The sequence below is a fragment of the Stegodyphus dumicola genome, chromosome 3 (genome assembly GCF_044657685.1).
Source record: "Stegodyphus dumicola isolate Sdum_Otavi_A_Nest chromosome 3, ASM4465768v1".
In the NCBI taxonomy this organism is placed as follows: Eukaryota; Metazoa; Arthropoda; class Arachnida; order Araneae; family Eresidae; genus Stegodyphus; species Stegodyphus dumicola.
Window position 1 is genome coordinate 234,038,463 of NC_140770.1, and position 26,750 is coordinate 234,065,212.

Consider the following 26,750-nt stretch of genomic DNA (forward strand, 5'->3'; position numbering starts at 1 on the left):
GCTAGGCCTAAATTCTATATAAAAAGGTGAAACATAGAAAAGTAGGATTGTCTTTTTCAAATTTCAAGGGGGAAAGAGGACATCAAAATTTACAGTATTTGTAAAACTTTGCAATGTTTGTCATGATAACTATTTAAAGAAACCACTTTCACTAAAAATGTGGATTTGTTAATTTTGCTTTTATTTCATAGCACATTTTCATGTATATGGAGAGTTAATTTTTATAAAGAAGCATTATGAGATAATAAAACACTTTATTAACACAGAAGGTTAATTTACACAACTAAATTTATGCTTGACTTAATGCAGATGACCTAGAAACAAATTCTGTATGATCTATCACAGGTTCAAATGTATTACTAGATTCAACATCAAGAGTATCAGGAAAAATAAATGACTGTACAGCTTTGTAATATACAGGTTGTAAAAATTCAATCAATTCTGAATGAGTCAACCATAGATGATCATTTATTTCTTCTGTCTGCTTAAATTTTATTGAGTTTCGTATACTTCCAAGAAACTGTGCTTTAAAAAAGAAAACCTGAGAAGGGGAAAAAAAAAAAAGTTTTTATTTTTATTTATTTATTTGTACAAGTAAATAAAAATAGGTAAGATTATTCAGATAAAAAATACTAACAAAACTGAATAGGAATAACAATAAAAATAGAACAGTTTTCTATTTAAGAGTATTAAGCATTTAATACTTTTGAAGAGGATTTAAATAACATACAGTAGAGGTTAGAAAACTTGTATGTACAATCAGAATTCAAACTGCATTATGCTTCAACTTTAAGTTAATTTCTGGAATTTTAAATAGCATAATGTTTAAACATGCAGTTTAAATTTTATCCTTAAGGAAAGTTTCAGAATTAAATATGAAAGTAAACAAATTTGCTTATTAAAACATAAATAAAAATTATATGCAATGTAGAAAATTTTCAACATGCATTTGAATAAGAGAAAAATATTCTTACTTTAGCACCACAAATGCCATTTCCCCTAACTACTTTAGGGTATTTATACTTGTAATAGCCAACTGGAGAATTTCCCATAAATTGCATATTTTCTGGTTTAGAAGAACATACTTCTAACAAAGCCCTTTCAGCTGTCTTTTGAAAGAAAAACAACATGAAGAATCAATACTAATCATCTTAATAATCCTATAAGAAATTAACAAAGTTCCACACATACTTAGAATAAATTATATACACCTTCTTTATTTGGTTTATGCAAATAAAGTAAAGCACTTAAAGATTATCTATTTTATGAAAAACTGCAAAATTCATTTATACATTTGTAAGAAACAAGTGCAGCAAAAGTTTGACACATAAAAGAAATATTTAAAATTTTTAAAAACTTTTATTTTCCTTCTCCCCCCCCCCTAAAAAAGGCTCAAGTGAATGACAGCCTTTTAAAGCCATCATAAATCATGTATAGGATTACAACTTAGAACTCTGAATTCCACTTATAATATGTTATCTCACATGTGAATACAATTACACAGTTGTCTTTCAGATGTTGATTACGACCCTTTCGAACGTTTTAGTCACCATTATTGTTCTATGAATTCATACTTGTATTTGGTTGGTATATTTGATTATGGCAAAGCATTGTGAGGGCTATCAGACTAAGGGGAAGAATGCCTTTGTGGAGGACCTTCTAAAGAAAGCTGGCTCGCATCCATGTTACATATTGAAAAAAAACCATGAAAACACTCTTGCAAACAGCATGTTCACTAGATTCAAACCCAGGTTGCACTATCTGTGTATTGTAAGAATTATTCTTGCCAGTATATTTAAAGTTGACTATTTTCAACAAACAAAAACTAAGCCAAACAGAGTGATTTATCATTAGCAATGGATAAGCACGACATCAGAACAGAGTTATAAGATCTACACAATTGTTTTATGCAAATCCAAGTAATTCTTGATAAGCCCATTTAATTTACGTAAGGAAGAATATAAGCTAACTGTCGATTATATACTTTTCCTTTACATTTTGAAAAAATGACTAGAAGTTTTTATCTGCCTTCAACAAAACAGCAAGCAGTGGAGTTTTTCCAAAACTACAGGATCTATGCCATCAAGGAAAGTATGTGTTAATGGGCACAATATACATCTTCATTTGAAAACACATAAACAATGGTAATGCAAAATGAAATATTATGTTTTTATATGTTATATCACTAACCCGCCCCATATCCCTTGATTAACTGAATAAAGAGTTACCTGTTCCTTCAGACTCCTTCCAAAATGACTAACGCAAATTTGGCAGGATCTCCACCATCTTTCAGAGTTGATGAGAATTCATAATAAAATAAGATTCTTTACTTTCATATAATTAAGGTTTACAGGCTTTTATGTTTGAAATACATTTCCTTTTAAATCTTGCATAATCTTAAATGTATAACAGGCTTTTGATAATAAAATCTTGCATAATCTTAAATGTATACAGGCTTTTGATATTCAAGTTGGTAACAAAATGACTATTTTTATAATTTTATACCATAAATCCCCTCCCCTACTCATTTGGATTTTCTAGCATGAATTGAACTTCTTATACGCTCAACCAACTACAATTTTCATATATCCAGAATTTTCCAAGCTTTCCAGACAGTTGAACTTTTACTGCACTGTAAATAATAGGAAAATGATTCTTACACATTGTCAGAACCAAGGACTAAAATGATGGTAAAGCAGTTTATTAATACATTGTGAAAAATAGTTTAAAATTCTGACTGGTAAATCTACAATTTTTAGTATATAGCCTATATCAATACGATGCATACATTGCTTTCTTTTTCTTCTGTATGAACATTCCTAAATATTCAGAAACAAAAGTTATAATGCAGTGTGACAATAAAATTATGCAGGGAATAATAAGATATTACTACACCATTTTGATAATAACATGTTTAGGCAAATATTAAATGAGAGGACTTCTACTAAAGATAACATATCTGAATATTAAGAAGGAACAACCATAGAAGGAACAACACATTTTGGAATTTTGCATTATATCATATATTCATGTTAACTACAGTTACATCTACAATAATAAAGGAATGGATTAAATTAATTCAAACCATCAATTATTTTTGTGCACGGAATGCAAAGTGTTATTATGAAAGCTCTTTACAACAGAAATAATGGATTTAAAGTCCAAAATCCTTAAAATTACTGGGTACAGTTAATTTTGAAAACTCTGATAAAAACAGCAAGAATTTTAAAAACAATTATGATACATATGCAAGATCTATAACATTGACGAACTTACAGACTCATTGTCCTTATATCTGCAAGAGTACACCTAACAGCATTCACTGACTGTGCTGCTAAAATTTTCACCTGTACTCTGACATGGTTTGCATGGAGTTAAACTTCCAGTTTTCATGAAATGTTACACGAGAGCTTCTAACATTGTCATAGTTATTGGATCGCAGTACATTTTCATTCTTTTCTACATATGACATTGTTGTAAAGCTGAAACAGCTCATTTCTTGCTTGAGTAAAGCAGTTTTACCAAAAATGCACTATCAATAAAATTCAATTTAACAGTATGTCCTCATTATAGTCCAAGAACATAAACCAGTACAAAAACTGAAGCTTTACTGGCAGACACTTGTTTTACAGCTACTAACCCTTCTGCATACTTATACTTTCTATAGTGCAGCATATTAACCAGTAAAACTCTAAACTGACTTTTTTTAGGGGTAAGGCTAAAAAATTTAGGTTCATGATATGAATGCAAGCTACATCCAGGCAGTTGTATCCAAGAAGGTCTGTGTGGCTGCCAAAAGCTCCTCCTCTAATTTCAAGAGGTCTATTTTTAAATTATTTGCATCCTTGTGGGAGCCGACAAAAGTAAAACTCAGAATACAGATAAATTAATATGGTCATGGATGAATTAACATAAAACCTTACATAATAACCTTTGCTGCAGTCTATACATATAAAAAAAGGAGAAATAAATTTTAAGAACAGCATAATAAAAACTTGTTTTGAACCACTACTTCTAGGGATATAATAATTCAACTTTTAGCATAAATGAACATAACAGAGGAAGAGCGATGTGACAAATTAGAGTGATATTTTTTGCAGCTTCTTTTATATTACAGCAGGACTCGGAGAACATATGCCTAACAATTGAAAGATATATACACAACACAACTGTGAAATTTGTTTTTATTCGAACCAATTTAACTTATCATTTCTCGTTGTTCCCTACAATTCTAAAGATGTTAAATTTTTCATTTACCTAAAATTTCAGAAGGTAGGTATTTTCTGCCTTCAGCAGAATTTCTCCAAAAATAATACTATTTTCTTTTATCTTTAAAGTAAAAATATTGGAAAAATACTAAAAACAGGTCATATCACACTGATGTAATTTCAAGTCTTGTAACTGACAAAATGCATTATTTCCCAGAGTTTAAAGAAATCTATACATCTGTTATTAAATATTGATAAATTGCTTGTTGCCTAATATTGTTATACATAATAAATTAATATCAATCTTATGTACATTTTTGTGCCCCTGAAAGTTGTGCATACCGAATTGTAGTTGCATCGTACAGGTAGTGAAACTGAAGACTTGAAATCATTCAGATTATAATACTTTATTCTGAATTTAAATACATATCATATGTTGGAAGCACAGGTTTTTTTTAAAAAACGATATATTATTTCAACACATATAATCCGTAAACTAAAACTTAACCTTATAATTATTTGAAACATACAACTGAATTATAAATTTTTAATATCTGCAAGTTTTTTTAAATAAATAAATTTTTCAAATCTATTTCCATTGGAAAGATAATTTGCATAAATAATTTAATAATTAAAATATAAATTTATTTTATAAAATAACTTGTTTCTTGTCCGCTAAGAAATAAATTATATGAATACTATGAAATTTAGATGCATCACATATAAAATATCAAATCATTAAAACATATTTTTAGGCTTAAAAATCAACAGACAAGGATTAATTAATGATACAAGAAGAGAAAAACACTGGGTAAAATTAGTTTTTCCTACCTGTCGAAGTGTTTCTCCATCTTGATGTATGGCTTGTGGTAGAATCCATCGATAGTCATTGCCCAATTTTTGCTTTACAATCAGGAGTAAAGAGGAATCCAATTTTCTTTTAATAGATTTTTGGTCATTATTTAGATCAGCATCTGTAAAAATTTATGATTAGTTTAGCAAGCGAAGTTGAAAATAAAAAAAAGTTTCCTGAATCAGACTTTTGTTTCAATAAGAATTTTTTAAATTATACAATTATATAAATATATAACTGTACCCAGATATAACAAAGTTGAAAAAATCAATAATATTTAATATATCTGAATTTCATTATAACTAGTTAAAATTTTAAAAGTTATAATATACAGCTTGTTCATACACAGTGCATTAGAACTTTGATATTCTTCAAAGTTCTTTTTTGATTATGGTCAACAATACTTTTGCCTTTAATTTTAATATTTTACGTACATTTAATGCACTGCCCCATAGCAGTTATAGGTTGACCACTGATAATTTGTGGTCAGTAGTAACTAACCTGTGGATAAAAATGAATATTTTAAGTACACTAAATGGACCAAGCCTTGATGATGGGCACTGGCATGCTTAATTTTCACTTTAACTTAAAATCTATCTTAATTTTACCAAACTGCCCAACACTGGTGTCCTCTCAATTACAGGCATGGGTGTTAACTATCAATCTGTATGTCATCAATGACCAACAGCCTTGATGATAAGTAGTGTCATCAGATTTCCTTTTAGAGGCCCTTCACATGTAAGTGACTGATCAACAACAGCCTTGATAGACACTAGTATGTGTCAACTTTTACTTACTTATTTAAATTTATTTTACCCCATATAAATAACCTTCAGATTAGATCACTGTCACAAAACTGATGTCCTTGACTATAATTAACAAATCTTATTTAAATTTACTACATCACAGCACATCTGTAATCAACAGGTTGATTGTAATAATCATCAATCTTATTAATTTAGAAGTCAAAATCAACGTTATGGTTTAAAGAATTTTCACAGGTTTTGATGGTTTTACCAAACCATCATCCTTAGCTGCAAAAGCGCAAATGAACAAGATAAGCTATAATGATAGGTACGGTAAGATAAGAAAGACTGGACAGGAGTTAAACTACTGGCCATCTGTTGATGAAATGAGAATTAAATGTAATTTCCTTAAAGGCTGAAGGCAAAGATGGATTGGAATCAGGGTCGCTAACTAGAACAGAAAGATTTTTTTGAATGTGAAATGCCTCTAGAAAATCTAATTCATCATTGGAAAATGTTTTTTGATAATTTTGCCTGCAGAAAAATTGAAAGTGTGATTTTCAGACCAACAATGCTGGGTAATAGAAGACTTCTGTATTTTCTTTCTTCTAACATATGCCTCATGTTCCTTAACACAAAATTTTAATGTTCTCTTAGTTTGACCAATGTAAATCAAACCACGCTGGCAAGGAATCCTGTAAATACCTCAGGAATTTATCTGGAATGGGGTCCTTCAGTATGGAACTTGGAATTTTATTGATATTCTCGCGCATATTAAAACCAAAACTTTTCAAACAAACAATACCCCAATTTAAAAAAATTAAAGTAATTTAAAGTAAAATGAACATAATAGAAGAGGAATTCAATCAACTTCAATGCCACTTGGTCAGGAAGAGGAACGCTGAAATCAATTGACATCTCTCTTCCACAAAATCCTTGCTTTTCTGTATCCAGAATTAACCGATGAACCATTTTAATGTATTTTAATTATGATAGTTCACCCGAAAATTCTGGCCCCTCCCCAAAGCAAGGAAAACAAAATAATTCTAATTAGAATCTTGTACTTAATAAAGAGAGTTCTAGTTAAAGTGAAAATGTAAGTGAAATAATAAAACACTTCAGTGAAAAATTCAAATCAAAATTTTACCTTTAAACAAATAGCATATAATCCAAAGAATTTAAAACTTAAGTGAAATGATAAAACTTTAGTGAAAATTTAATGATATGATAAAAATAACGTTATGATAAAACTTTAGTGAAAATTTGTTTTGAATTTTTTACTGAAGTATTTTATTATTTCACTTACATTTTCATTCTTTAACGAGAATTCCCTTAATTTTAAGTATAAGATTCTAATTAGAATTTACTTTGTTTTTTCCCCCTTGCTTTGCATAGTGGCCAGAATTTTCAGGTGAACTATTATAATTAAAATACACTGAAATGGTTCATCGGCTAATTCTGGTTACAGAAAAGGAAGGACTTTTGTGGAAGACAGATTTCAATTGATTTCAGTGTTCCTCCTCCTGAAGAAGTGGCATTGAAGTTGATTAAATTATTCTTCTATTATGTTCATTTTTCTTTAAATTTCTTTAATTTTTTGAAGTGGGGTATTGCTTGTTTGAAAAGTTTTAGTGTTACCATTTTTTAAATTCTTTTTTGCATTTATAGGATTACTTAAAATTAATAAATTATGAATTTCAATTTTTGGTCTTTGTGAAAAATTAGCTTTAAATTTCTTAATTTGTCTTTACTGATAATTTTTCAGCAGCTTAATGCACGAAAATATGTAATTATATGTATAATCCCCAAAGCATTACTATTATAACTATAATAGGAGTTGTTTTCTCCACTGAAGACTGAGATTATAATCTGCCTAGATTAAAAAAAAAAAAAAAAAAATTTCACACATTTTGCAGCTAAACGAAAAGAGAAATCTATTTAATGATATTTTAAAATAAATTCAGGTATTTATATATTTATTTAGCAGCATGGGTAAGCAAAAAGTATGTGCATTAAATCTCGTAATAGTATGTCATCATACTGCTAGAATTATAGTTTTAGGATTATGCCAGAGAAAACTGTATGAAATTTGAAAGTAATATTAACTGATAACAAATAAATTTAGAGGGAAGAAACAATATTAAATGATATGAAAACCATTAAAATGAAGTTAATTACTTAAAAACCAAATTACAATAATCAATGAAATTTTGGCAAATATAGTTATATTAAATAGCTAGCCTAGATGACTGATTATTTTTATTTATTTTACTGCAAAATGACAAATAAGGCATTTATTAAAAAAAAGGGAGAGTTAAAAAGATTTTGCGGTAAAATCTTAGTACACGCTATGATTTTGAAAACTGTCACCAACCATCATAATGTCGCCAAATCCCATGTGTATCATAAATGGAGGTTATAATGGAGTACAGTCAAAAGTCGTTAATTTGGACACCCATAATCCAGAATGATCTATAATCCGGACCTCAAAGCTACAAACTTTCTGCGCATGCGTCGCGTTGACCTTTACCGCTGCGAATTTGCGTGTGCGCAAAATACGTTTACGAATGCGCGTTTAATGTATAACGGACGGGATAAGCTAAGTTAAAATTATCTAATTATCTATTTCAGTTAATGTTGCAGATTGTGTTGTTCCTTAATGTTCGAGTTGGATCCGGATTATTATTTTTTGCAGACTGTTAGAGCAATTTTATAAAAGTAAGCTTGAACTTTCGATTATGTCAAATAGAATTTCCGATATATATTTACTAATATGTAAAGGATATACAAAGCGAAAGTATCTTTCGGAGTCCATTAAACAAAAAATGGAATTGCTGCAAAAAATGGATAAAGGCATATTCTTTATCCATTTATCTAAACTTTGTTTATCTTTAACGCCGCAGCGGCGTGCAATGAATTGGAAGTTGATTTGTCAGCACTATCCTTATTTTAAGAGCAGATGTTTTTATTTTATTTGGCTTATAATTGCTTACTCAATGTAGTATTTCATCTCGATGTACTCCGTCTTTGATATGATTTAAATCAAATGCCTCGTCATTATAATTCGCTTCCGATAGCGAAGAAAGTGACATAGGTTATTGAAAACGAAAAAATTTCGATTGACAAATTAGTCGTTATTCTCGACACAGCAATTATAGGACTTGAACAGCGGAACTTCGTAACTGAACAAGAAATTATGTCTGTTTATAGAATTAAAGAGAATGTATTATCACATAAAAAACAAAGCAACTGAAACAACTTACATTGAAAGAAATGTTTAATAAAGTAAACAAATAAATATTAAGCTTTTTTTTGTAAATTTTGATACCCTTTAGATCATAATTGTTCTTTATTTCGTAAATTACGGTTTCATATTTTTACTTTTATAATTTCTGCATGCCATTTTACCAGATTTAAACTGATGATCTATAATCCGGAATCGCCGAAGTCCCGACGAGTCCGGATTAACGACTTTTGACTGTAGTACATAGAGGCTATTCTAACCTCCATGGTACTTTCGTACTAGGATTAAATCAATTTTGTTTTATATGAGAATGGGAAGATATTTTCTTCAATTCAACATTAACTGCACATGCGCATGTGAGTCTCAATTCTCGAGGTTACTGGAAACCAAAGATGCTGGAAACTTACTTTGCCTTTCTAAAAAGACGATCTGATTGGTGCTGCTAAAATTGGCTCTACACAAGCTGCCCGAATGACGCTCACGCGATACATAATTCCCAAAGAAAGTGATCACTTCTACTGTTGGTGCAAAACTCGCTTTTTTGCGTGGATCACCACATAAAATTCCCTGACATTTCCAGATTTTGACTAAAATACTTAAATTCCCAGACTATTTTCAAATTCCCTGACTTCTTCTAGTTTTCCAGGTAGCGTGGAAACCCTGATCTAATTTATGCAGCAGGGGAATGACTTTATCATACATTTTCACTATATCTTCAGCAGATTCTTCTTTTTCCATTCTGAAAACTACTCACAAATGTAGCCTATTTTGTTTTTAAAGTGTACTCATCTTGCTATTCTAAAATGGGTACACTTATAAAAAAAAAAAAAAAAAAAAAAAAAAAACTTGCAACTGCTGGATGATTTGTTTACAATATTTACACATAAATTATATGTGCAAACTATAAAACCTCTTGTGCAGAATCATTTATTTTATTAATTATTTCATTATTCTGGCAATCCATATTCATAAAAATTTATGATCACTAATTCAACGCTATATTTAGAAAACAAAGTAAAAGACTTGTTCAGTTATTCCACTTTATACTGTTCCTATCATTTTGCTTATGGCATGACCGAGCTGGCTGAGTGAGAGAGATATTTTATTAAGTGATTAATAGTGAGTAGATACATATAGGAGGGTTTAGGTTTAGTTGATTATGGCAAAGTAAGCGAAGGGAAGGGATGCTTTCATGGAGGACCTCATACGGGTAATTAGCCCATATACACATTACACATGGGGGGGAAACATGAAAACACTCATACAGACAGCCTGTTCACCTGGAATTGAATCCAGGTACAAATTGCCAGTGTTCAGTGATGTTACCACTTGGCTGCTGGTGTGCACATATGGGAGGGAAGCAGCTGGTAGATACAGGTAAGGTACACATTCTGAACATACAGGGAGTTGCTGGATGGCTAATGTAATAGGAATATCTTTACATGCCTACACTTTTTACCAATTTTCATTTAAAAAAGTTCATAAATATTATTTCACATTTAACCGCATCTGTCTTCGAAATTAGAAAATTACATATTCGAATAAATAAATTATTAAAGCAAGCTAATGAAATTATATCTAGAATGAATAATTAAAAATAAAGGCAAATAGTAATTTCAGAACATTTATTTTATACAAATAGTATTCTGGCATATATGAACTTTCTGGATGGATGAGAATTTTGCTTTTGCATTTAGTAAACAATCAAACATTCCTATAAAATTCTGCATATCAATACGGACTGTAAGTACAATTTTTATTAAATACTTTAGACCCAATTTTCACTACAACAAACATATTTTAGCCATAAAATACACCTGTTATTCTTGGGCTTGGTTTATATTTATTAAATTCTTCTAAACAGGCATCCTCAAAATCTTGGGCAGTTTGTTTTAACATTTTATCCACTTCTTCTATATCACCAGATTTTATCTTCTCAGCTATTTTTCTGATAATACAAAAAATAACAATGAGTTATTTGCCAAATAATAAAAAGCAATAGAAGTAAATAAGATCAAGTAAAACTATACCAAAATGAATTCAACTTTTTTTTTCATAATAAAATCATTAATTGATCTACAAAATTTTAAGATTTAAGAAAGCCAACAATACAAAATATTACATAGCCAAACTAAGTAACCCAGCAAGTCATAGAGGGGGGAAAAACACCTTCTCACAATTATAAACATTGAGCACTAATACTTATTTGAAAATTAATATGGTTTTAAATGATTGTTTAATAAAAAAACTCAATTTATACTAAAAACTTTCCTGAGTTAATTTAAATAACCTTTCAAATAATGGATAAAATTAGGTGAACTAGTTTTGACAGCACGCAATTAAAAATAAAATCATGTGTATAAAAGTATTATGAATAATATTTTATTAAAAGTTATAATGAATAATTTTCCTCTTACGCAATGAAAATGTATACCTACAGTTCCAAATATACTTTTACAAATGAGGAAAAATAAATTGTTATGAATTTTATATAATGTAATATGAATGGCTTCAAGAAAAGCACTCTGCCAGAAAAATAAGATTACAGTGCAAGTCTATTTAACATTGAGATAACTGGTTGGTGATGGCTCGGGTTGCCCGAACCATCACAAACCGCCAAGTTGGTGATGGTATGGGCAACTTATTTTTGTCTCCCAATTTGGTATAACTGTAACTGACACTGTATTTGATCCCTATATAATTACTGTAACTGCATCTGGTCCTCATATGCAACTTAATTTTGAGAAATGCAAGGTACTAGAGGTTTTTCAAGGGAAAATTATGCACTGTTTTATTATCGGGACTGGATTCAGAAATGTATGAATGTATGTATGTATCTCAGGGTTCATACACATTTCTGCACAAGGAAATTAAGTACCTTTAAGGGCTTTTAAGGACCATTAATGAAAAAAATTAAGGACTTATGAGCAAATGGGAACTGAATAAATTCAATAAAAAATACTATATGCCTGAACGTGAGTAGGATGCATTATTATTAAACATAACTTAATTAACATAATTATTAATATGTTTGAGAATAAAATTAATTTTAAGAAATTTATTGAGTAGCATTAAATATTTTACACTCATAATAACTGTACATATTTAAAAAAAGATAAGTGACATTTTAGTTACATTTTACTAATAGTTAGCTTTTTCTTTTTTTTAATGTCTCATTTTGTCACATACTTGCTCAGTCTAGAGGTTCAGTAAATAGTAAGTAGATTTTATGTCAAGCAGCATAGGTTAAAATGAGCATTAAAATCATAATCAGCATGATTCATAATAAAAGACTGGCTGTTGTCACCACTCCTGCTTGCCTATAGAGAAACTTGCTGATCAGAACAAACCTGAAAGGCCTGATGTAGGCACAGTTAGCAAGTTTTGAAAGTTAGCTAAGTTAGCTGACCTCTGTCTGACGCTGGTAGTGTCATAGCTTCGTGTAGAGTTCCAGGGGTTGTAACTCAGTTAACATACTTTAAGGTTCTATTAAGCCACTAAAGCATTAGCGGTGATAAGTTGTTTTGCATTAAGTCTCACTAGAGGCAAAGAATAAGTTTCACATGAATTTTTATATTTTTGTGTTTTACCTTGTAACCATGGTAAAGGTTTAACACGTTGAGCGCGGCGCCGAATTTGCTGTCCTTTCTGTTCAACTGGTGGCAATATTGCGATCAAGTGGTGCAATATTACTTGCCGACTTAAATTATTCACAAATTATACAAAAAAGGAAGGAGACGCACATATAGACCAAAAGTATTGTTCGAAATGTTATAATGACAATTCAAAACTATTTGGATGCAAGATAGCCAAAAATGCTACCAAAATAGTTGTTTTGTATTGTAATATGTGTAAAGCTAAGCCATATTTTTATTTAGAATGTTTCAATAAATTTCATTAAAACTACATTAAATCGCATTTCATTGAGACTATACTTATTTTTTAACTTTAATACTGTTGGTTCCGCAGTCCGACGCCAGCCAAACGAAAATTTCAGTGCCGGTTCCCAGGACGGACGCCGGGCTCAGCGTGTTAACGAAACAAGAGCCTAGATATTGGATTCTCATCTATCCCAGAGTTCCACACCCTTTCGGCTCGCAGTATGTGATTTCCGGTTGTGGGGAGAGGGATCTCAAATGATAGAATAGCTAGTGAACGAAATCCTGGTATTTCAATTTTCATAGTTGAGTGATTACAAGCTAATTTGATCAAACATGTCTCATCACTTTAAAACTAAACGGTCCTTTTCAGGACCAAATGATCACTTTAATAAAGGGCCCTATTCAGAGGCAAGTGTTCAATCTGATGAAAAAATCAAACTAATTCGAATATTTCTACGGATATGATCTGTTGGATAAAATGCCATCCAACAGATGAACACATATTGCAGTCTCTAAATTTAAAAGTATGTGAAACATCCAAACTCAAAATATGTGACTAGTTGTAATGGTGATCACATTTCAACTAAGAGACAGTATAAATGTCCTTTGTGTAAGGGAAATTTTGAAAATGAGTTGATAAATGAACACTTTTTACAAGTTCATGATGTAAAACTTGAAACATCAGAATTAAAATTTGAATCCTATGAAAGTTTTCTTGAATGGAAAGATGATTTAGAAAATAAAGCAAAGTCGAAATTTATAATACATGCATTTGAAAACCAAATGCCACTGGTACAGTTACATATTTTAGATGTCACCGTTCAGGCATTTTCATTCACAGAGTTCTGGAAAACGACACATAAAGCTACTGGCCAGTAAAAAATTAATGCTTATTGTCCTGCAAAAATAAAATTGGTCAAATCAAAACAAGAGGAATACTGTGCATATTTCCAGGGAACACATGTAGGTCATGAAAATGATATGGGTCATCTTTTCCTTTCAAGTAAGGATAGAACCTTTATTGCATCAAAAATAGCAGCTAAAGTACCATTTGATGCAATTAGCGATTCCATATCTGATTCTGGCCTCGAACGATTGCATCTAATAACAAAAAAAGATCTGCAAAACATTGAACGAAGTTTTGATTTAGCTTCCAGTGCAGTGAAGCATAGTAATGACTATGTGAGTGTTGACATGTGGGTGAATGAAATGCTTAGTTCACAGAATTCATGCATGTTATATTATAAGGCACAGGGTGTAGTATCCCCAACACATACATTCCTTAACAATGAAGATTTTATTCTCATCATAATGACAAATATGATGACAATAATCACAAAGTGAAATGCTAAAAAAATTTAGTTCAGATTGCATACAGTTAGCCACAAAAATCTGTGTACAGACTAAATTATTAAAAAAAAAAAAAAAAAAAAAACACTTAAAGCATAGAAAATGTATTTTAATCATTGCATTATTTTCTTCTATTAGCTAAAATTGTAAGCTTAAATAAAAAGTAAATAATATCAGTGTAATACTTTTTACATTTTTTCAAAAATATATTTTGTCAAAAAAACTCAGAAATTCCATCCAATAAGTCTACGTACACTTTAAAAAAAAAGCAAAATACAAGTTTTTTACATTACTTCAACTTTTTGTAGGATATCCTTTATTCTTCAAAACAGCTTGCAGAAGTCTGGGCATTGACTGAACTAGTTTTTCAGTGTCATTCGAAGTAAATTTCGCCCATTCTTCCTGCAATTTACTAATTAGCTCATTTCGCGACGTAATATTGTGTTTTTGAATTCGTTTTTCCAATTTTGCCCACAAATGTTCGATTGGATTGAGGTCTGGTGACTGTGGAGGAGTACGCAATGGTCTTGGAGTGTGATAGAGGAGATATTCCTTCACAATTTTAGCTGTATGTTTTGTGTCGTTGCTTTGTTGGAAAATAAAGGTATTAGAAAGGTTTAAATTTCGGGGGCACTGTCTCGTAGATTTTTCTTCAGAATATCCAGATAAACATACTTATCCATGACTTTATCAATAATGTGAAAATTTCCAACTCCTTTTGACGACATACACCCCCATACCATCACACCGTCAGCTCCATGTTTGACAGTTGGATTTAAATTTCTCAGATTCAGTTTTGTTCCTGGTTTTCTCCATACAATAGGGTGGCCATTAACTTTAAATATTGTAAATTTACTTTCATCTGACCAAATTACATTGTTCCAGAAGTCCTGCAAAGAGTTTAAATATGTTTTGGCAAAAGCAATTCTTTTCTTTCTATTTGTCTCGAAAATGTATGGCTTAGACCTAGGTTTGCATCCATGATAATCGGCCTTTCACAGCACTTTTCGTACAGTTTCAGGAGAAATTTTCTTGTTGCTAGTAAAAAAATGTCTTTTGCAATGCTTCCAGCAGAAAGTTTAGGATTTTGTTTACTTCGTAAAAGAATATTTCTTTCTTCTCTCTGCGTTAGCTTCTTCGGTCTCCCACATCTTGGTTTTTACAGGTAGACTACCAGTGTCAAGATAGTTTTGAATAACTCTTTGCACACTAGAAAATGGTTTTCCAATGGTTTTACCATATAACGAAGAGTTTTACCTCCATCTCTCAATTTGATAATTAGTTGTCTCGTAACTAAAGGAATTTCTTTATTGGTTGTCATTTTTGTCAAAGAAAATAGAAATAACAACTTCCAATCAATGTGAAATTTGCTTCGGAAGTCAATGACCTTGAAAGTGTAACCTTCTTTGCATTCTCCAGTTTGAAGTTTAAAAGTTAGATAAGAAATACCCCGCCTCCTTCACGTTGTATGCAAACTTTATTGGCTTTGATTTCTGGCCACTTATCTTTTAAAATTAATGTGCATAAATTATTAGATATGAAAATATTACAGTTAAATCATTTCCTTATTGAAACTAAATATTTAAAAAATAAAACTTTAAGAAACTACCCTTTTCGCACCTTAAAATTTGGATTTGACATTACTTTTCTTGATGTACGCAGACTTTATTGACTAACTGTATGTACAGATGGCACTCATGGCATGAATGCATATGGCTTTGAGCTTATAACTTTATTAACTATCGACAATTTAAGAGGAGGATTTCCTTGTGCATTTTTAATTTCGAATCAAAGTGACCAACGAGTTTTGTCTATATTCTTCTCAATAATCAAGCAAAGGATTGGCACATTACAACCAAAAGTTTTCATGTCAGATATGGCTGATTCTTTTTTTAATGCATGAGTTTCAGAGATGGGCACACGTGAAAAACGCCTGTTTTGTGCATGGCATGTTGACCATACATGGCGAAGAAATTTTTAAAAAAATCAGTGGTACAGAAAAACAAGCCCAAGTGTATCAAGTTCTCCATACATTTTTACAAGAATGTGATATACAGAGTTTTAATACTGCAGCAGAAGCTGTGTTAAATTACTTGAAAAATGACCCGAATACACTTGATTTTGCTAATTATTTTTTGACACATTATTTAAAAGATGCAACTACTTGGGCTTATTGTCACAGAGTTCATTGCGGATTAAATACAAATATGCATATTGAAAGAATGCATCAAACGTACATATATTTACATGGAAAAAATGTTAAAAGACTTGATAAGGCTGTGCATGCAATTATGAGATTTATTAGGGATAAAATGTTTGATAGAATCATTACATCAAATAAAGGAAAATTGACAAGTAAAATTAGAGACTTGAGAAACAGACATAAAACCAGCTTAACACTTTCATCACAAATTATACAAAATGAAAGTGACTGGATTATTTCATCAGAAAACAATTTAGATTTGCATACCATACAAAAAGTGATCGGTGAGTGTAACTGTGAATTGAAGTGTACTGAATGTAATGTATGCATACACACATATATGTGCACATGTATAGATTCTTCAATTAAGTGGAATATGTGTAAGCATATTTACTATTTATGGCAGATGCAGTAAAACAGTCCAGCAGATACAGTTCATGATTTCTGTAATGATCCTTCATTGATAATAGACGACACAAATGATATAATAGTAAATGAATTAATGCAAAGTACATCACAAACTTTGACATTAGCAGAAAGAAAAATAGCACTGCTGAATAAATTTACAAGCTTACTAAACTCAATAACAACACCTAATAAAGTAACTAAAATGGAGAAAATTTATAAATCTGCAATAAATACGAGGATACCACACTTTGAACCTCCAACTGTAAACATACCAGCTAATAAAAATATTGTACAGCAAAGATCCTTTAAACAAACAAAAAGAAGAAAAATAATGAAAAATTCAATTCAGACATCAGTACAAAATTTTCCTTTCACAGTTATGATAAATAGCAAGACAAATATTCAGGAACAACATTCTTCTTAAAATTTTCATTGTTTAAAAATTACATTATATTGAAAATTCATTTGATGACCCAAGTCTTAGTAAAATTAACTTATATTAATTTTACTATTACTTTACATGTACAGGACTCTGGTATTTTTTTTCTCTTTGTAGAACTCATATTCAGTAAATTTCCAGCTATATACATTTTAAACAATTTCAGAGATTTTAAATGTTCTCACTCTGCGGGTAACTGTTTACACGATATGAATGAATTAACTACACAAATATCAAGAAAATGAAAAATATTCTGCGCCACCATTTGACGCTTTCTTTCTCAGTCTGATATAGACTTTTTTAAGTGGTCAAATTAATCAACATATCTCATATGATTATTATAGTTTGTGATACCTTAGAAATAACCATAAAGTAAACCTACAAAAAAATTTCAGAAAATTAAACTGGAAATATTAAAATCACAATGGAACAAATGTTCGGAAAACATTTTCAATAGTCCTGTCCCTTATTGTCCTACCTTTTCATTTCAACCATTTTTAATTAATATATACAGTCAAAAGTCGTTAATCCGAATTCGTCGGGACTTCAGCGATTCCAGATTATCGATTTTTCCGGATTATAGATCATCAGTTTAAATCATCTGGTAAGATGGCATGCAGAAATTATAAAATTAAAAATATCAAAACGTAATTTATGAAATAAAGAACAATTCTGATCTAAAGGGTATTAAAATTTACAAAAAAAAAAAAAAAAAAAAAAAAAAAAAAAAGCTTAATATTTATTTGTTTACTTTATTAAACATTTCTTTCAATGTAAGTTGTTTAAGTTGCTTCGTTTTTTATGTGATAATACATTCTCTTTAATTCTATAAACAGACATAATTTCTTGTTCAGTTACAAAGTTCCGCTGTTCAAGTCCTATAATTGCTGTGTCGAGAATGCCGACTAATTTGTCAATCGAAATTTTTTCATTTTTAATAACCTCTGTCACTTTCTTTGCTATCGGAACTGAATTATAATGACGAGAAATTTGATTTAAATCATATCAAAGACGGAGTACATAGAGATGAAATACTACATTTAGTAACAAATTATAAGCCAAATAAAATAAAAACATCTGCCCTGAAGATAAGGATAGTACTGACAGATCAACTTCCAATTCATTGCGCACCCGGGTGTTAAAGATAAACAAAGTTTAGATAAACAAACATTAAAGTTTAGATAAGCAAAGGATATGCCTTTATCCATTTTTTGCAGCAATTCCACTTTTTGTTTAATAGATTTTGAAACATACTTTCGCTTTGTAGATCCTTTACATATTAGTAAATATATATCAGAAATTCTATTTGACATAATCGAAAGTTCAAGCTTACTTTTATAAAATTGCTCTAACATTCTGCAAAAAATAATAAGCCGAATCCAATTCGAAGATTAAAGAACAACGCAATCTGCAAGATTAACTGAATTAGATAATTTTAGCTTAGCTTATACCATCCGTTATACATTAAACGTGCATTCCTAAACGATTTTGCGCACGCGCACACGCATATTCGTAGCCGTAAACGTCTTACACGCATGCGTCAACGCAACGTATGCGCAGAAAGTTTCTAGCTTTGAGGTCCGGATTAAAGATCATTCCGGATTATGGGTGTCCGAATTAACGACTTTTGACTGTATATGAACTCAAATAATACTTTTTATCTGCAAGATAAAAAATATTCATTCTAATACCAAAAGTTGTCCAAATGATTTAAATTGCATAAGAAATTAAAAAATGCTTCAAAATTAGACCTGCAAAGAATTTTTTCCTACATGATTTCTATGAATTACTAGTGCCTCCATGTGTTACATATTTAGGAAACTGAAAGGTATTATTATATGTATTTTAAACAGAGTTTTGCAGCTGTCATCTTGGAGATAAAAACTGATAAAAAGGCGTCCCGCTGCCCATCAAAGGGTTAACGGCTTTATGGACCTCTTTTTTTTTATCTTCTTATTTTAAAATTTTGATTCCAATGCTGTGTGCAAGAAATCAAACAGTAGGGAAAAAAAAAAAAAAAAAAAAAAAAAGAAGGAGTGTGTGTGTATTGTAGAAAAAAAGAAAAATATTAAAAGAAATAGGTGGCGGTGGATGCATCATTAAAATAGACACAAAAGTACTCAAATAAACATCTCTCTCCAAAGTTGGCAACAAATTTATAATTTTTGGTGGTGGTGGGGTGTGATAATTAGAAATTACCTAAAAAAGTAAAGGGATGAAATGCTCCTTTTCAGGAAGGTTATTGTTGACCAACTTAGTAAGCATGAATGCCAGAGTGATGACTAGGTTCTGTCAAAATTTCTTCTCTCAGTTTTGTTTGTTTCTTTGCTTTGCCTTATGTGCTATACTGCCATGCTTAAGAAAGAGCTTTCAATGATAGGGAAAATGACCAATTTTGCAAAATTTGGAATGAACATTTCTATTGATACATAAGCACCATAAAAACCACTTAGTGCTCAAAAATTTTAATTTGTAGCATAGCACAAACATACAATTAAGAGGAAGTGTAATGCCAATGAAACAACAAAACATTTACTAGTGTTTACAGCTGCCTGTCATGTCACAAGTAGTTCATGAATGATTTGAATTGAATGGCATTTTGGAAAGTTAAAAGTCCATTTCCAAAAAGATTTTTTGAAAGTGATAAATTCCCTATAAATCTATTTTAAGAAGGACATATTGACATACTGCTTACATTGGTGCAGTTTAGGATATCCAAAGTGTGATTTTGGACAGCAATTCCTTTTCATGAAAGAATGCTGTGGTAAAATTGATTGTAACACTGCAACTAAAGCCTTACACCCTAGAATATCGGATATATTCCTCCTGATAGCAGATGTAGAAAGAAACCAACAGTTTCAGTATATCTCAAGTTTCATCAATAGAATTTATTTCGCCTTAATAGAAGTAAACATAACTATGCCATTCTTTTTCTCAATGATGCAGATATATGAAAAAGGTGAGGCATTTACAGGGTTGTTTCTCAAAATAATGTATCTAAAATGCTTCCTGTACACCTTGCCAAAAAGGTTCATGAATTGTTCACAGACAATCACAAACTTATTTCTAATGTAAAAAAGATGTTTTTAGAATTACCTGCTAGAGCGAAAGTCTTTAGAGAGATTGTAGTTGATATATTGTTGCCTTTAAATCCAGTTTTGAAAAAGTGAGGAATATGGTAGAGTGAGCTTGGTATTTTGCCGAGCAGTAGCAGTTTTAAGAGGTGCACGATATTTAAGAGCTGCATGAAATAATACGGCTCTGGGAAAGACATTAAACTGCTTATAGTAAACTTTGAAATAGTAAACATCACACACAATACTACTCTGACAACCACGTTAGCTTTGCTTCACCCCCCCAACTTATTTACATCTTCTCAAACCGAAGTGACGTCTGGCAAGCAACCAAGAGCGTGGAGCTCTGGGATAGATGAGAACCCAATGTCTAGGCCAGGAGTCGCCAAACTTTTTTGATCATCGCCCCCTATATAATTTTTCGAAATCTCCATAGACCCCCACAAAGGTAATTTTCAGGTAATTAAAATAAAACTATATATTAGTCTAAATATTTAATAAATTAGAAACAGTAAGTAAAGTAGCTACAGTTTTTTACTTCTTAATGAGATGAGTGTGCCTGGTGTTTCTTGGCAAGGTTCGCTATATTGGGTTCGAAATTAGTCAATTTTAACCGTAAATCCCCTCAAAGCTCCACATTTAATTTATTTCTACATAAATAAAAAAATATTTCAATAAACGAAACGAAAAATTTACACGTGCATCAATAAATGAAACGAAAATTTTACACAGAGGAGGAAAAAAAGTTGAGAAGCGATCAATGACAAATAGCTAATACGGCGAAAAATCCCCCTTCTCTACTTATTGGCGCCATGCCAGGAGAGATAAGACCTTTGAACCCAGAGTCACGTGATCGCACATCTGGTCGAACGAAGTCTCTCCCCTTTTTTTCTGCCGCGCCTACTTGCCGAAAAGAATCCAGAAGAGAATGTCCGAGAACCGGGGGAATGAGTCATAACTCGCAATACGGAAAGAACAAAAAAGAAGTTTTTCCCCCTTTTCACGCATTATCACTGCCTTTGGAGAAAGAAATGAAAAGTTTTCACCACACACACTGACCTTGCGTTTTCTGCTTTCAAAGCAAACAAAATTACCCAGATCAAAATAAATAATTCATTATTATTCCTACTTCCTTTTGAACAACGATCCCCGGAATTCCCGGGTTTCCCCGGAGCACAAACACCTCTGCAAATTACAAACTGGTCACAAGGTCAAGTTGTGACATCACGGTATACATACGAAAACCCATAGGGAAAAAAGGGGCAGATTGTTTTCTGATTTATTATTTTATTTTCTATAAAGAATATAATATTAAGTCAATTATAAAAATATTTAAAATTTTTACGTACGCAGTTAGATACGTGTAATTTGCGCATTAAGAACTGTTTTTCCTTCGAGTCCCAATAGACCCCCATTCGACCCCTTGGGTCAGATAGACCCCTAGGGGTCTATATAGACCACTTTGGCGACCCCTGGTCTAGGCGCTTGTGTTAACGAAAGGCAATAACTTGCTTTAATATAGAGAGATAATTTTTAAGAGAATGCATTTAGTTATAATTAAATTAGGTATTAGATAATAGTCATTATGGATTTACATGTCCACTATTAAATTAAATTTATTTTTTAATAATATTTGTTATAAAACCCTATTAATATCATAAACTCATAAAATTTCACAGTTTAAAATACATGCTATTTATGACATTGATTTTTAAACAATATTAGGATAATTACACATTAAAAGCTACAAAACATAAGACTCAACAAAATAATTATGCGTCTTTTTAATTTGAAGGCCTGCCCAGACATTTTGGCTAATTTATATCGATTTCCTTATCCTTAAGCATGTTTTCTAACAATTAGAAATTTGTCTCAATATGCAAAACAATGTTTGTTCTCATTAGTTTCTGCATGTTTTATCTCCTAACTGCCAACCTCTCCACAATGTACTACCTATGAGGGTTTACTTGATCTGGTAAAAGTTAAATAGTCCGACCCCCCAACAGACGTGAAACAAATTATCACTATGTCTGAAAGTAACTATAAATCAGATAATAAATTTAAATAAAGGTTTAAATAAAATTCTTATTTAAAAAGTACTTGGAACATATAGGCCTGTTCTTATGCTAACAAAATCAATTACAGTTTGTGGTGATATAATTAAACAAGAAGAGTTGAATTCAAACTAAAAATATGGACTAATGGTCAAAGACTATACAATTTAATTTCAATTTAATCTGGTTCAGTAACTCTATTGTCATAATAAACTCAAATGTCAGCAGCCGTAATGGAAAAACTAATAATTACAAATTATCAGAGATGACAGAAATAATGCAGGGAGCAAGTAGAGGTCAGAAACACACTCATCTGACACTCCAAAAAATCTCAGTTTTAAAACTGTCTAAGTGATTTGCATTCTGGTGAGAAAACAGAAAAATGGGAAATTATAGTAAAGGCTGAAACTGTAAATAACTGGGTAATTTACATAATAATATAATAACTCTACATACCTTTGAAGAATAATTTTCTTTCTCGTTACATATTTAGTTTCTTTTTTCAACATGTTTCCTTTTCACTTTAAATTTTTGGGATTTAATTAAAGACTTCTGTTATTCTAAAAGACTAAATGCATTTAGAATGTATGGAAAAAGCTGCTAATTTTATTTAGTAATACAAACATTCAGAAGAAATATGAAATACATATGGTAAAGTCTGGTCACAGAGCTTGTGTGGCATAATTTTTACAATATAGGGACACACTGAGCAACAAAATCTAGAAATGGCAAAACTTTTAGAATTTAGAGTAAGCATTGGAAGCAGAATTTAGAAAGGCACCAAGCAGCAGAATTTAGGATCCACAGAGACTGCGTCAGGTGGCAAAATGCCTAGCGCCAGGTCTGTGTATGATGCATTAAGACATATTAGATGAATCTTTTGAATAGTCAGTTTTCAATTTCTTTATTAATAAAAAAATTCCTTTCTATAATGCCTGTCCATATGCTAAGATTAGAAGTACTTTTGATATTTTCCATGCTTGTATCTAGTGAAAAGTAGAGAAAAAGTAGAGAAGACAGCAATTCTAGAATCAGAAGTAAATCATTCAACTAGTATTATGTTTTCATTGTTCTTCCAGATGTTCTCCAAAATATAAGAAACTGCGTGTTACTACTATGGAGACATTTTCCACTTTATCATAGTTTTTTTGAATCTTTTAGAATCGTGGGTCTATAATTTTGCCTTAAAATCTTTCTAAACTTTCCAAGCTTCAATGTCTAAAATCCTAAAGAAATATTACCCATAAAAATTTTGTAACAGCAATAAGCCAGAAATGTTTTTTAAAAAAATCTGAGAAAAAAAGTGTGAAATTAATTTTATAGAGAGAACTGATGCATTTTCTAAGAATTCTGATCATTCTGAGAAATGGGAAAAATTCTTACCATGAAAAAATTAAAAATACATTTTTAATTAATTACATAGCTATTTTACTTTTGCTAAAAACTGTTTTGTAAACTGTGCTTTATAGCATTATTCCTTGCTTATTTTTCAAATTCAAAAAATTGTATAATATGTGGCCAAAATGGAAATTTATAATATGACAGTGAAAAATAAAAATGCTTTATTTTAATGTTATTTCTTAAATATATTACCATTATTTTAATGAAATTTATCAATGTTAGAATGTTCTAAAAAAATCGTCAAAAAGTTCCCAGATCTCGGAATTAAAAATTTTCTATAGAAACCGATCTTAAAATCGCCAAATTTAGAACCGTTTAATAAAAGAATTCACATCCCAAAAAGCAGAAAGTTGTTTGAGAGCTCTTCATCACAAAAAAATCAAATAATTTTGAAATGCTTACGTTTCACTTCTTGCTCAGAAACTCGATTATCCCACCATTATTTATATTACAAATAGGAACAAATTATAACTTATGAACCCATTCAAAAAATAGCCATATTTGTCAGTGAATCGCCAAAAATATTGCTGCAAAATGCTAATTTGCACCCAAAATGGCAGTCGTAAAAACAGACAGAAATTTCAGATGATTAAAATTAAGGACCTTCTGCCGATTTTGACCAAAATTAAGGACTTTTAAGGACTCTTAAGGACCGTACGAACCCTGGTATCTGCATATATGTGTATACGTATACATGCACATACATTCATGCTTACATATATACATGAACTCATACATACATTTGAGTGAGTGATTGAGTGAGAGTGAGGTTTTTGGCGCAAAACCAAATATGATTATAACATGCCAAACACAAGGTGGGATGATCAAAATTAATGAAATTAAAATACAATAAATAAAAGCAGGTGGACAAATGTACCAAATGCAGACGATGTAGTCATATAAAAACAAGGTAAAAGCACACGTTAAAATCCAAGGCACAATCTTCACAGCAAATTACATTAGGCAGTAAAATCCAGTCTCTTTTCAATAATAAAATTAATTACAATTAGCGTCTCTTCCGATTACACGGTCGAGAGGTAAGTCACAGCTATTAAAATATTTCTGACGAAGACTATTAAAACATGGACACTCAATTAAAATATGATGGACAGATAAACAAACAGGCTCATTCTCAGCTTTCAAAAGGTAGTTATGTGTCACTCTAGTGTGACCAATTCTGAGGCGAGTCAAAAGAACTTCCTTCTTATGATTTCCAGCAAAATCCCAATGTTCAATTCTAGGCTTTACATTTCTCAACTTGTTGTGAAGCTGAAAGCCCCAAATTTGCTGCCATTTTTTTCGGAGCTTTCCCTTGCTGACACAGCAGATGTCTCTAAAAGGGATAAGGCGACTGGACAGCTCAACAGCAGATTTCATTGTGATATTTGCAAGCTCATTTCCCTTTATTCACGCACGCCCGTGAACCCAGCAGTACAGGATTTCATAGCCTCGAATCGTTAAGTTTATATGATCTTGAGAACATCCACTACCACAGGATTCTGAGTGTTGGGAAAGACTTCCAGCGATTTAAGAGCACTATACAAGTCTGTATAAACTATGAACGTTTTGTGGCAGAGCTTTGAGATGTACGAAAGACCATAATATATTGCAGTTAGTTCAGATGTTAGGACTGAGAAAGAATGGTGCAAGCATCTGCCCTCTATGTGATCTTCAATCACAAATGCCATCCCAACATGAACATTTGACTTGAATCCATCTGTATATAGTGGAAGATAACTGCTATATTAATGCCTGTGCTCAGCAAAGAGTTGTCTGTAAACAATGTCGTTAGTGCTTGCCTTCACGTGATGGTTGAAAACATCAAGAAGCTGAATCTGTGCATTTTCCAAAGGTGGGATTTCAAAATTCTGCACTGCTTGGGGCGCATATCAGAGGGAAAGTTCCTCAATGACAGGGCGAACACACAGGATGGACGTGTTTCAAATGAAGTGTTACACACATTATCAGCTAAGCACAGCTTGTTAGGATGTTCAGGTTGCGATAGAATATTAAAATGTTGCAAAAGGGACAATTGCTCACACCTCAGATAAAGTGATGGTTTGTTACAGACAACATACAGGCTCTGGACAGGTGCGTGTTGAGTTATGGCAAAGCACATGAGGGCTATCTGCCTAAGGGGGGGATGCCTTCGTGGAGGACTTTCTAAGAGAAACTGGCTCGTACAAATGTTACACATGTTATATACTGTCAAATACGGTATATACATGACATTTCTGGATTCACTCCCCTGATAACAGAACAGTACTGAAAACTATAAAAGACTGGGATGTTGAAGATGAAGGTTGTGTATGCATGAATTCCTGCATGATATTTTGCTTTCATTTCTTAGCTGGGCACCTGAAAAAAATTTTTTTTTTAACCTGCACTTCGCCTGCTGCTTTCTAGTTTACATACAGATGACAAAGGAACTGGATGAATGATTTCTGCATTTGATATTCCACAGGATAATTTGGAAAATGCACTCCATGAGGCATCATGTGCTTTAGTCACCAGTATAGACTTAAAAACTAATATACTTTTGCATAAAGGCATCGGAACTTCCTTGACTGATAATGAATTACTAATCCTGAAAACTTTAAGAGTTTATAAAGAAAATGTCTGCTGTTACATACATAACCATTAGAAAAATAAACCAAAAAACAGAAGAAAAAGAAACAACTCATAAAAAATGCAAAGCGTCACTGATATTGACACAACCAAATCTGAAAAATAGTGTCACTGATATTGACACAACCAAATCTGAATAAGTCAATCTTCTAACAACGACAAAATCCTTTTCAAGCCTTAAACAAAGAAATGACTTGGATCAAGAACCAACAAATTCTGAAGCTGCTTCAGAGGACTTGCCTTTCACAGTCAAAGTGGAAG

General features: G+C 31.4%; 1 protein-coding gene across 1 annotated transcript in view; it reads right to left on the minus strand.

The window, feature by feature from the left end:
- Window positions 1-234: 234 nt before the first annotated feature.
- mRpL46 (mitochondrial ribosomal protein L46) overlaps window positions 235-26,750 on the minus strand; it is a 57,539-nt gene continuing 31,023 nt past the window's right edge. Inside the window, exons 3-6 of the mRNA XM_085813915.1 lie at window positions 10,869-10,999; window positions 5,040-5,182; window positions 975-1,109; window positions 235-541 (exon numbers count right to left, since the gene is read on the minus strand). Of these exons, the coding sequence (XP_085670041.1) occupies window positions 290-541; window positions 975-1,109; window positions 5,040-5,182; window positions 10,869-10,999 (661 nt within the window). The 3' untranslated portion in view covers window positions 235-289. The remainder of the gene's footprint in view (window positions 542-974; window positions 1,110-5,039; window positions 5,183-10,868; window positions 11,000-26,750) is intronic.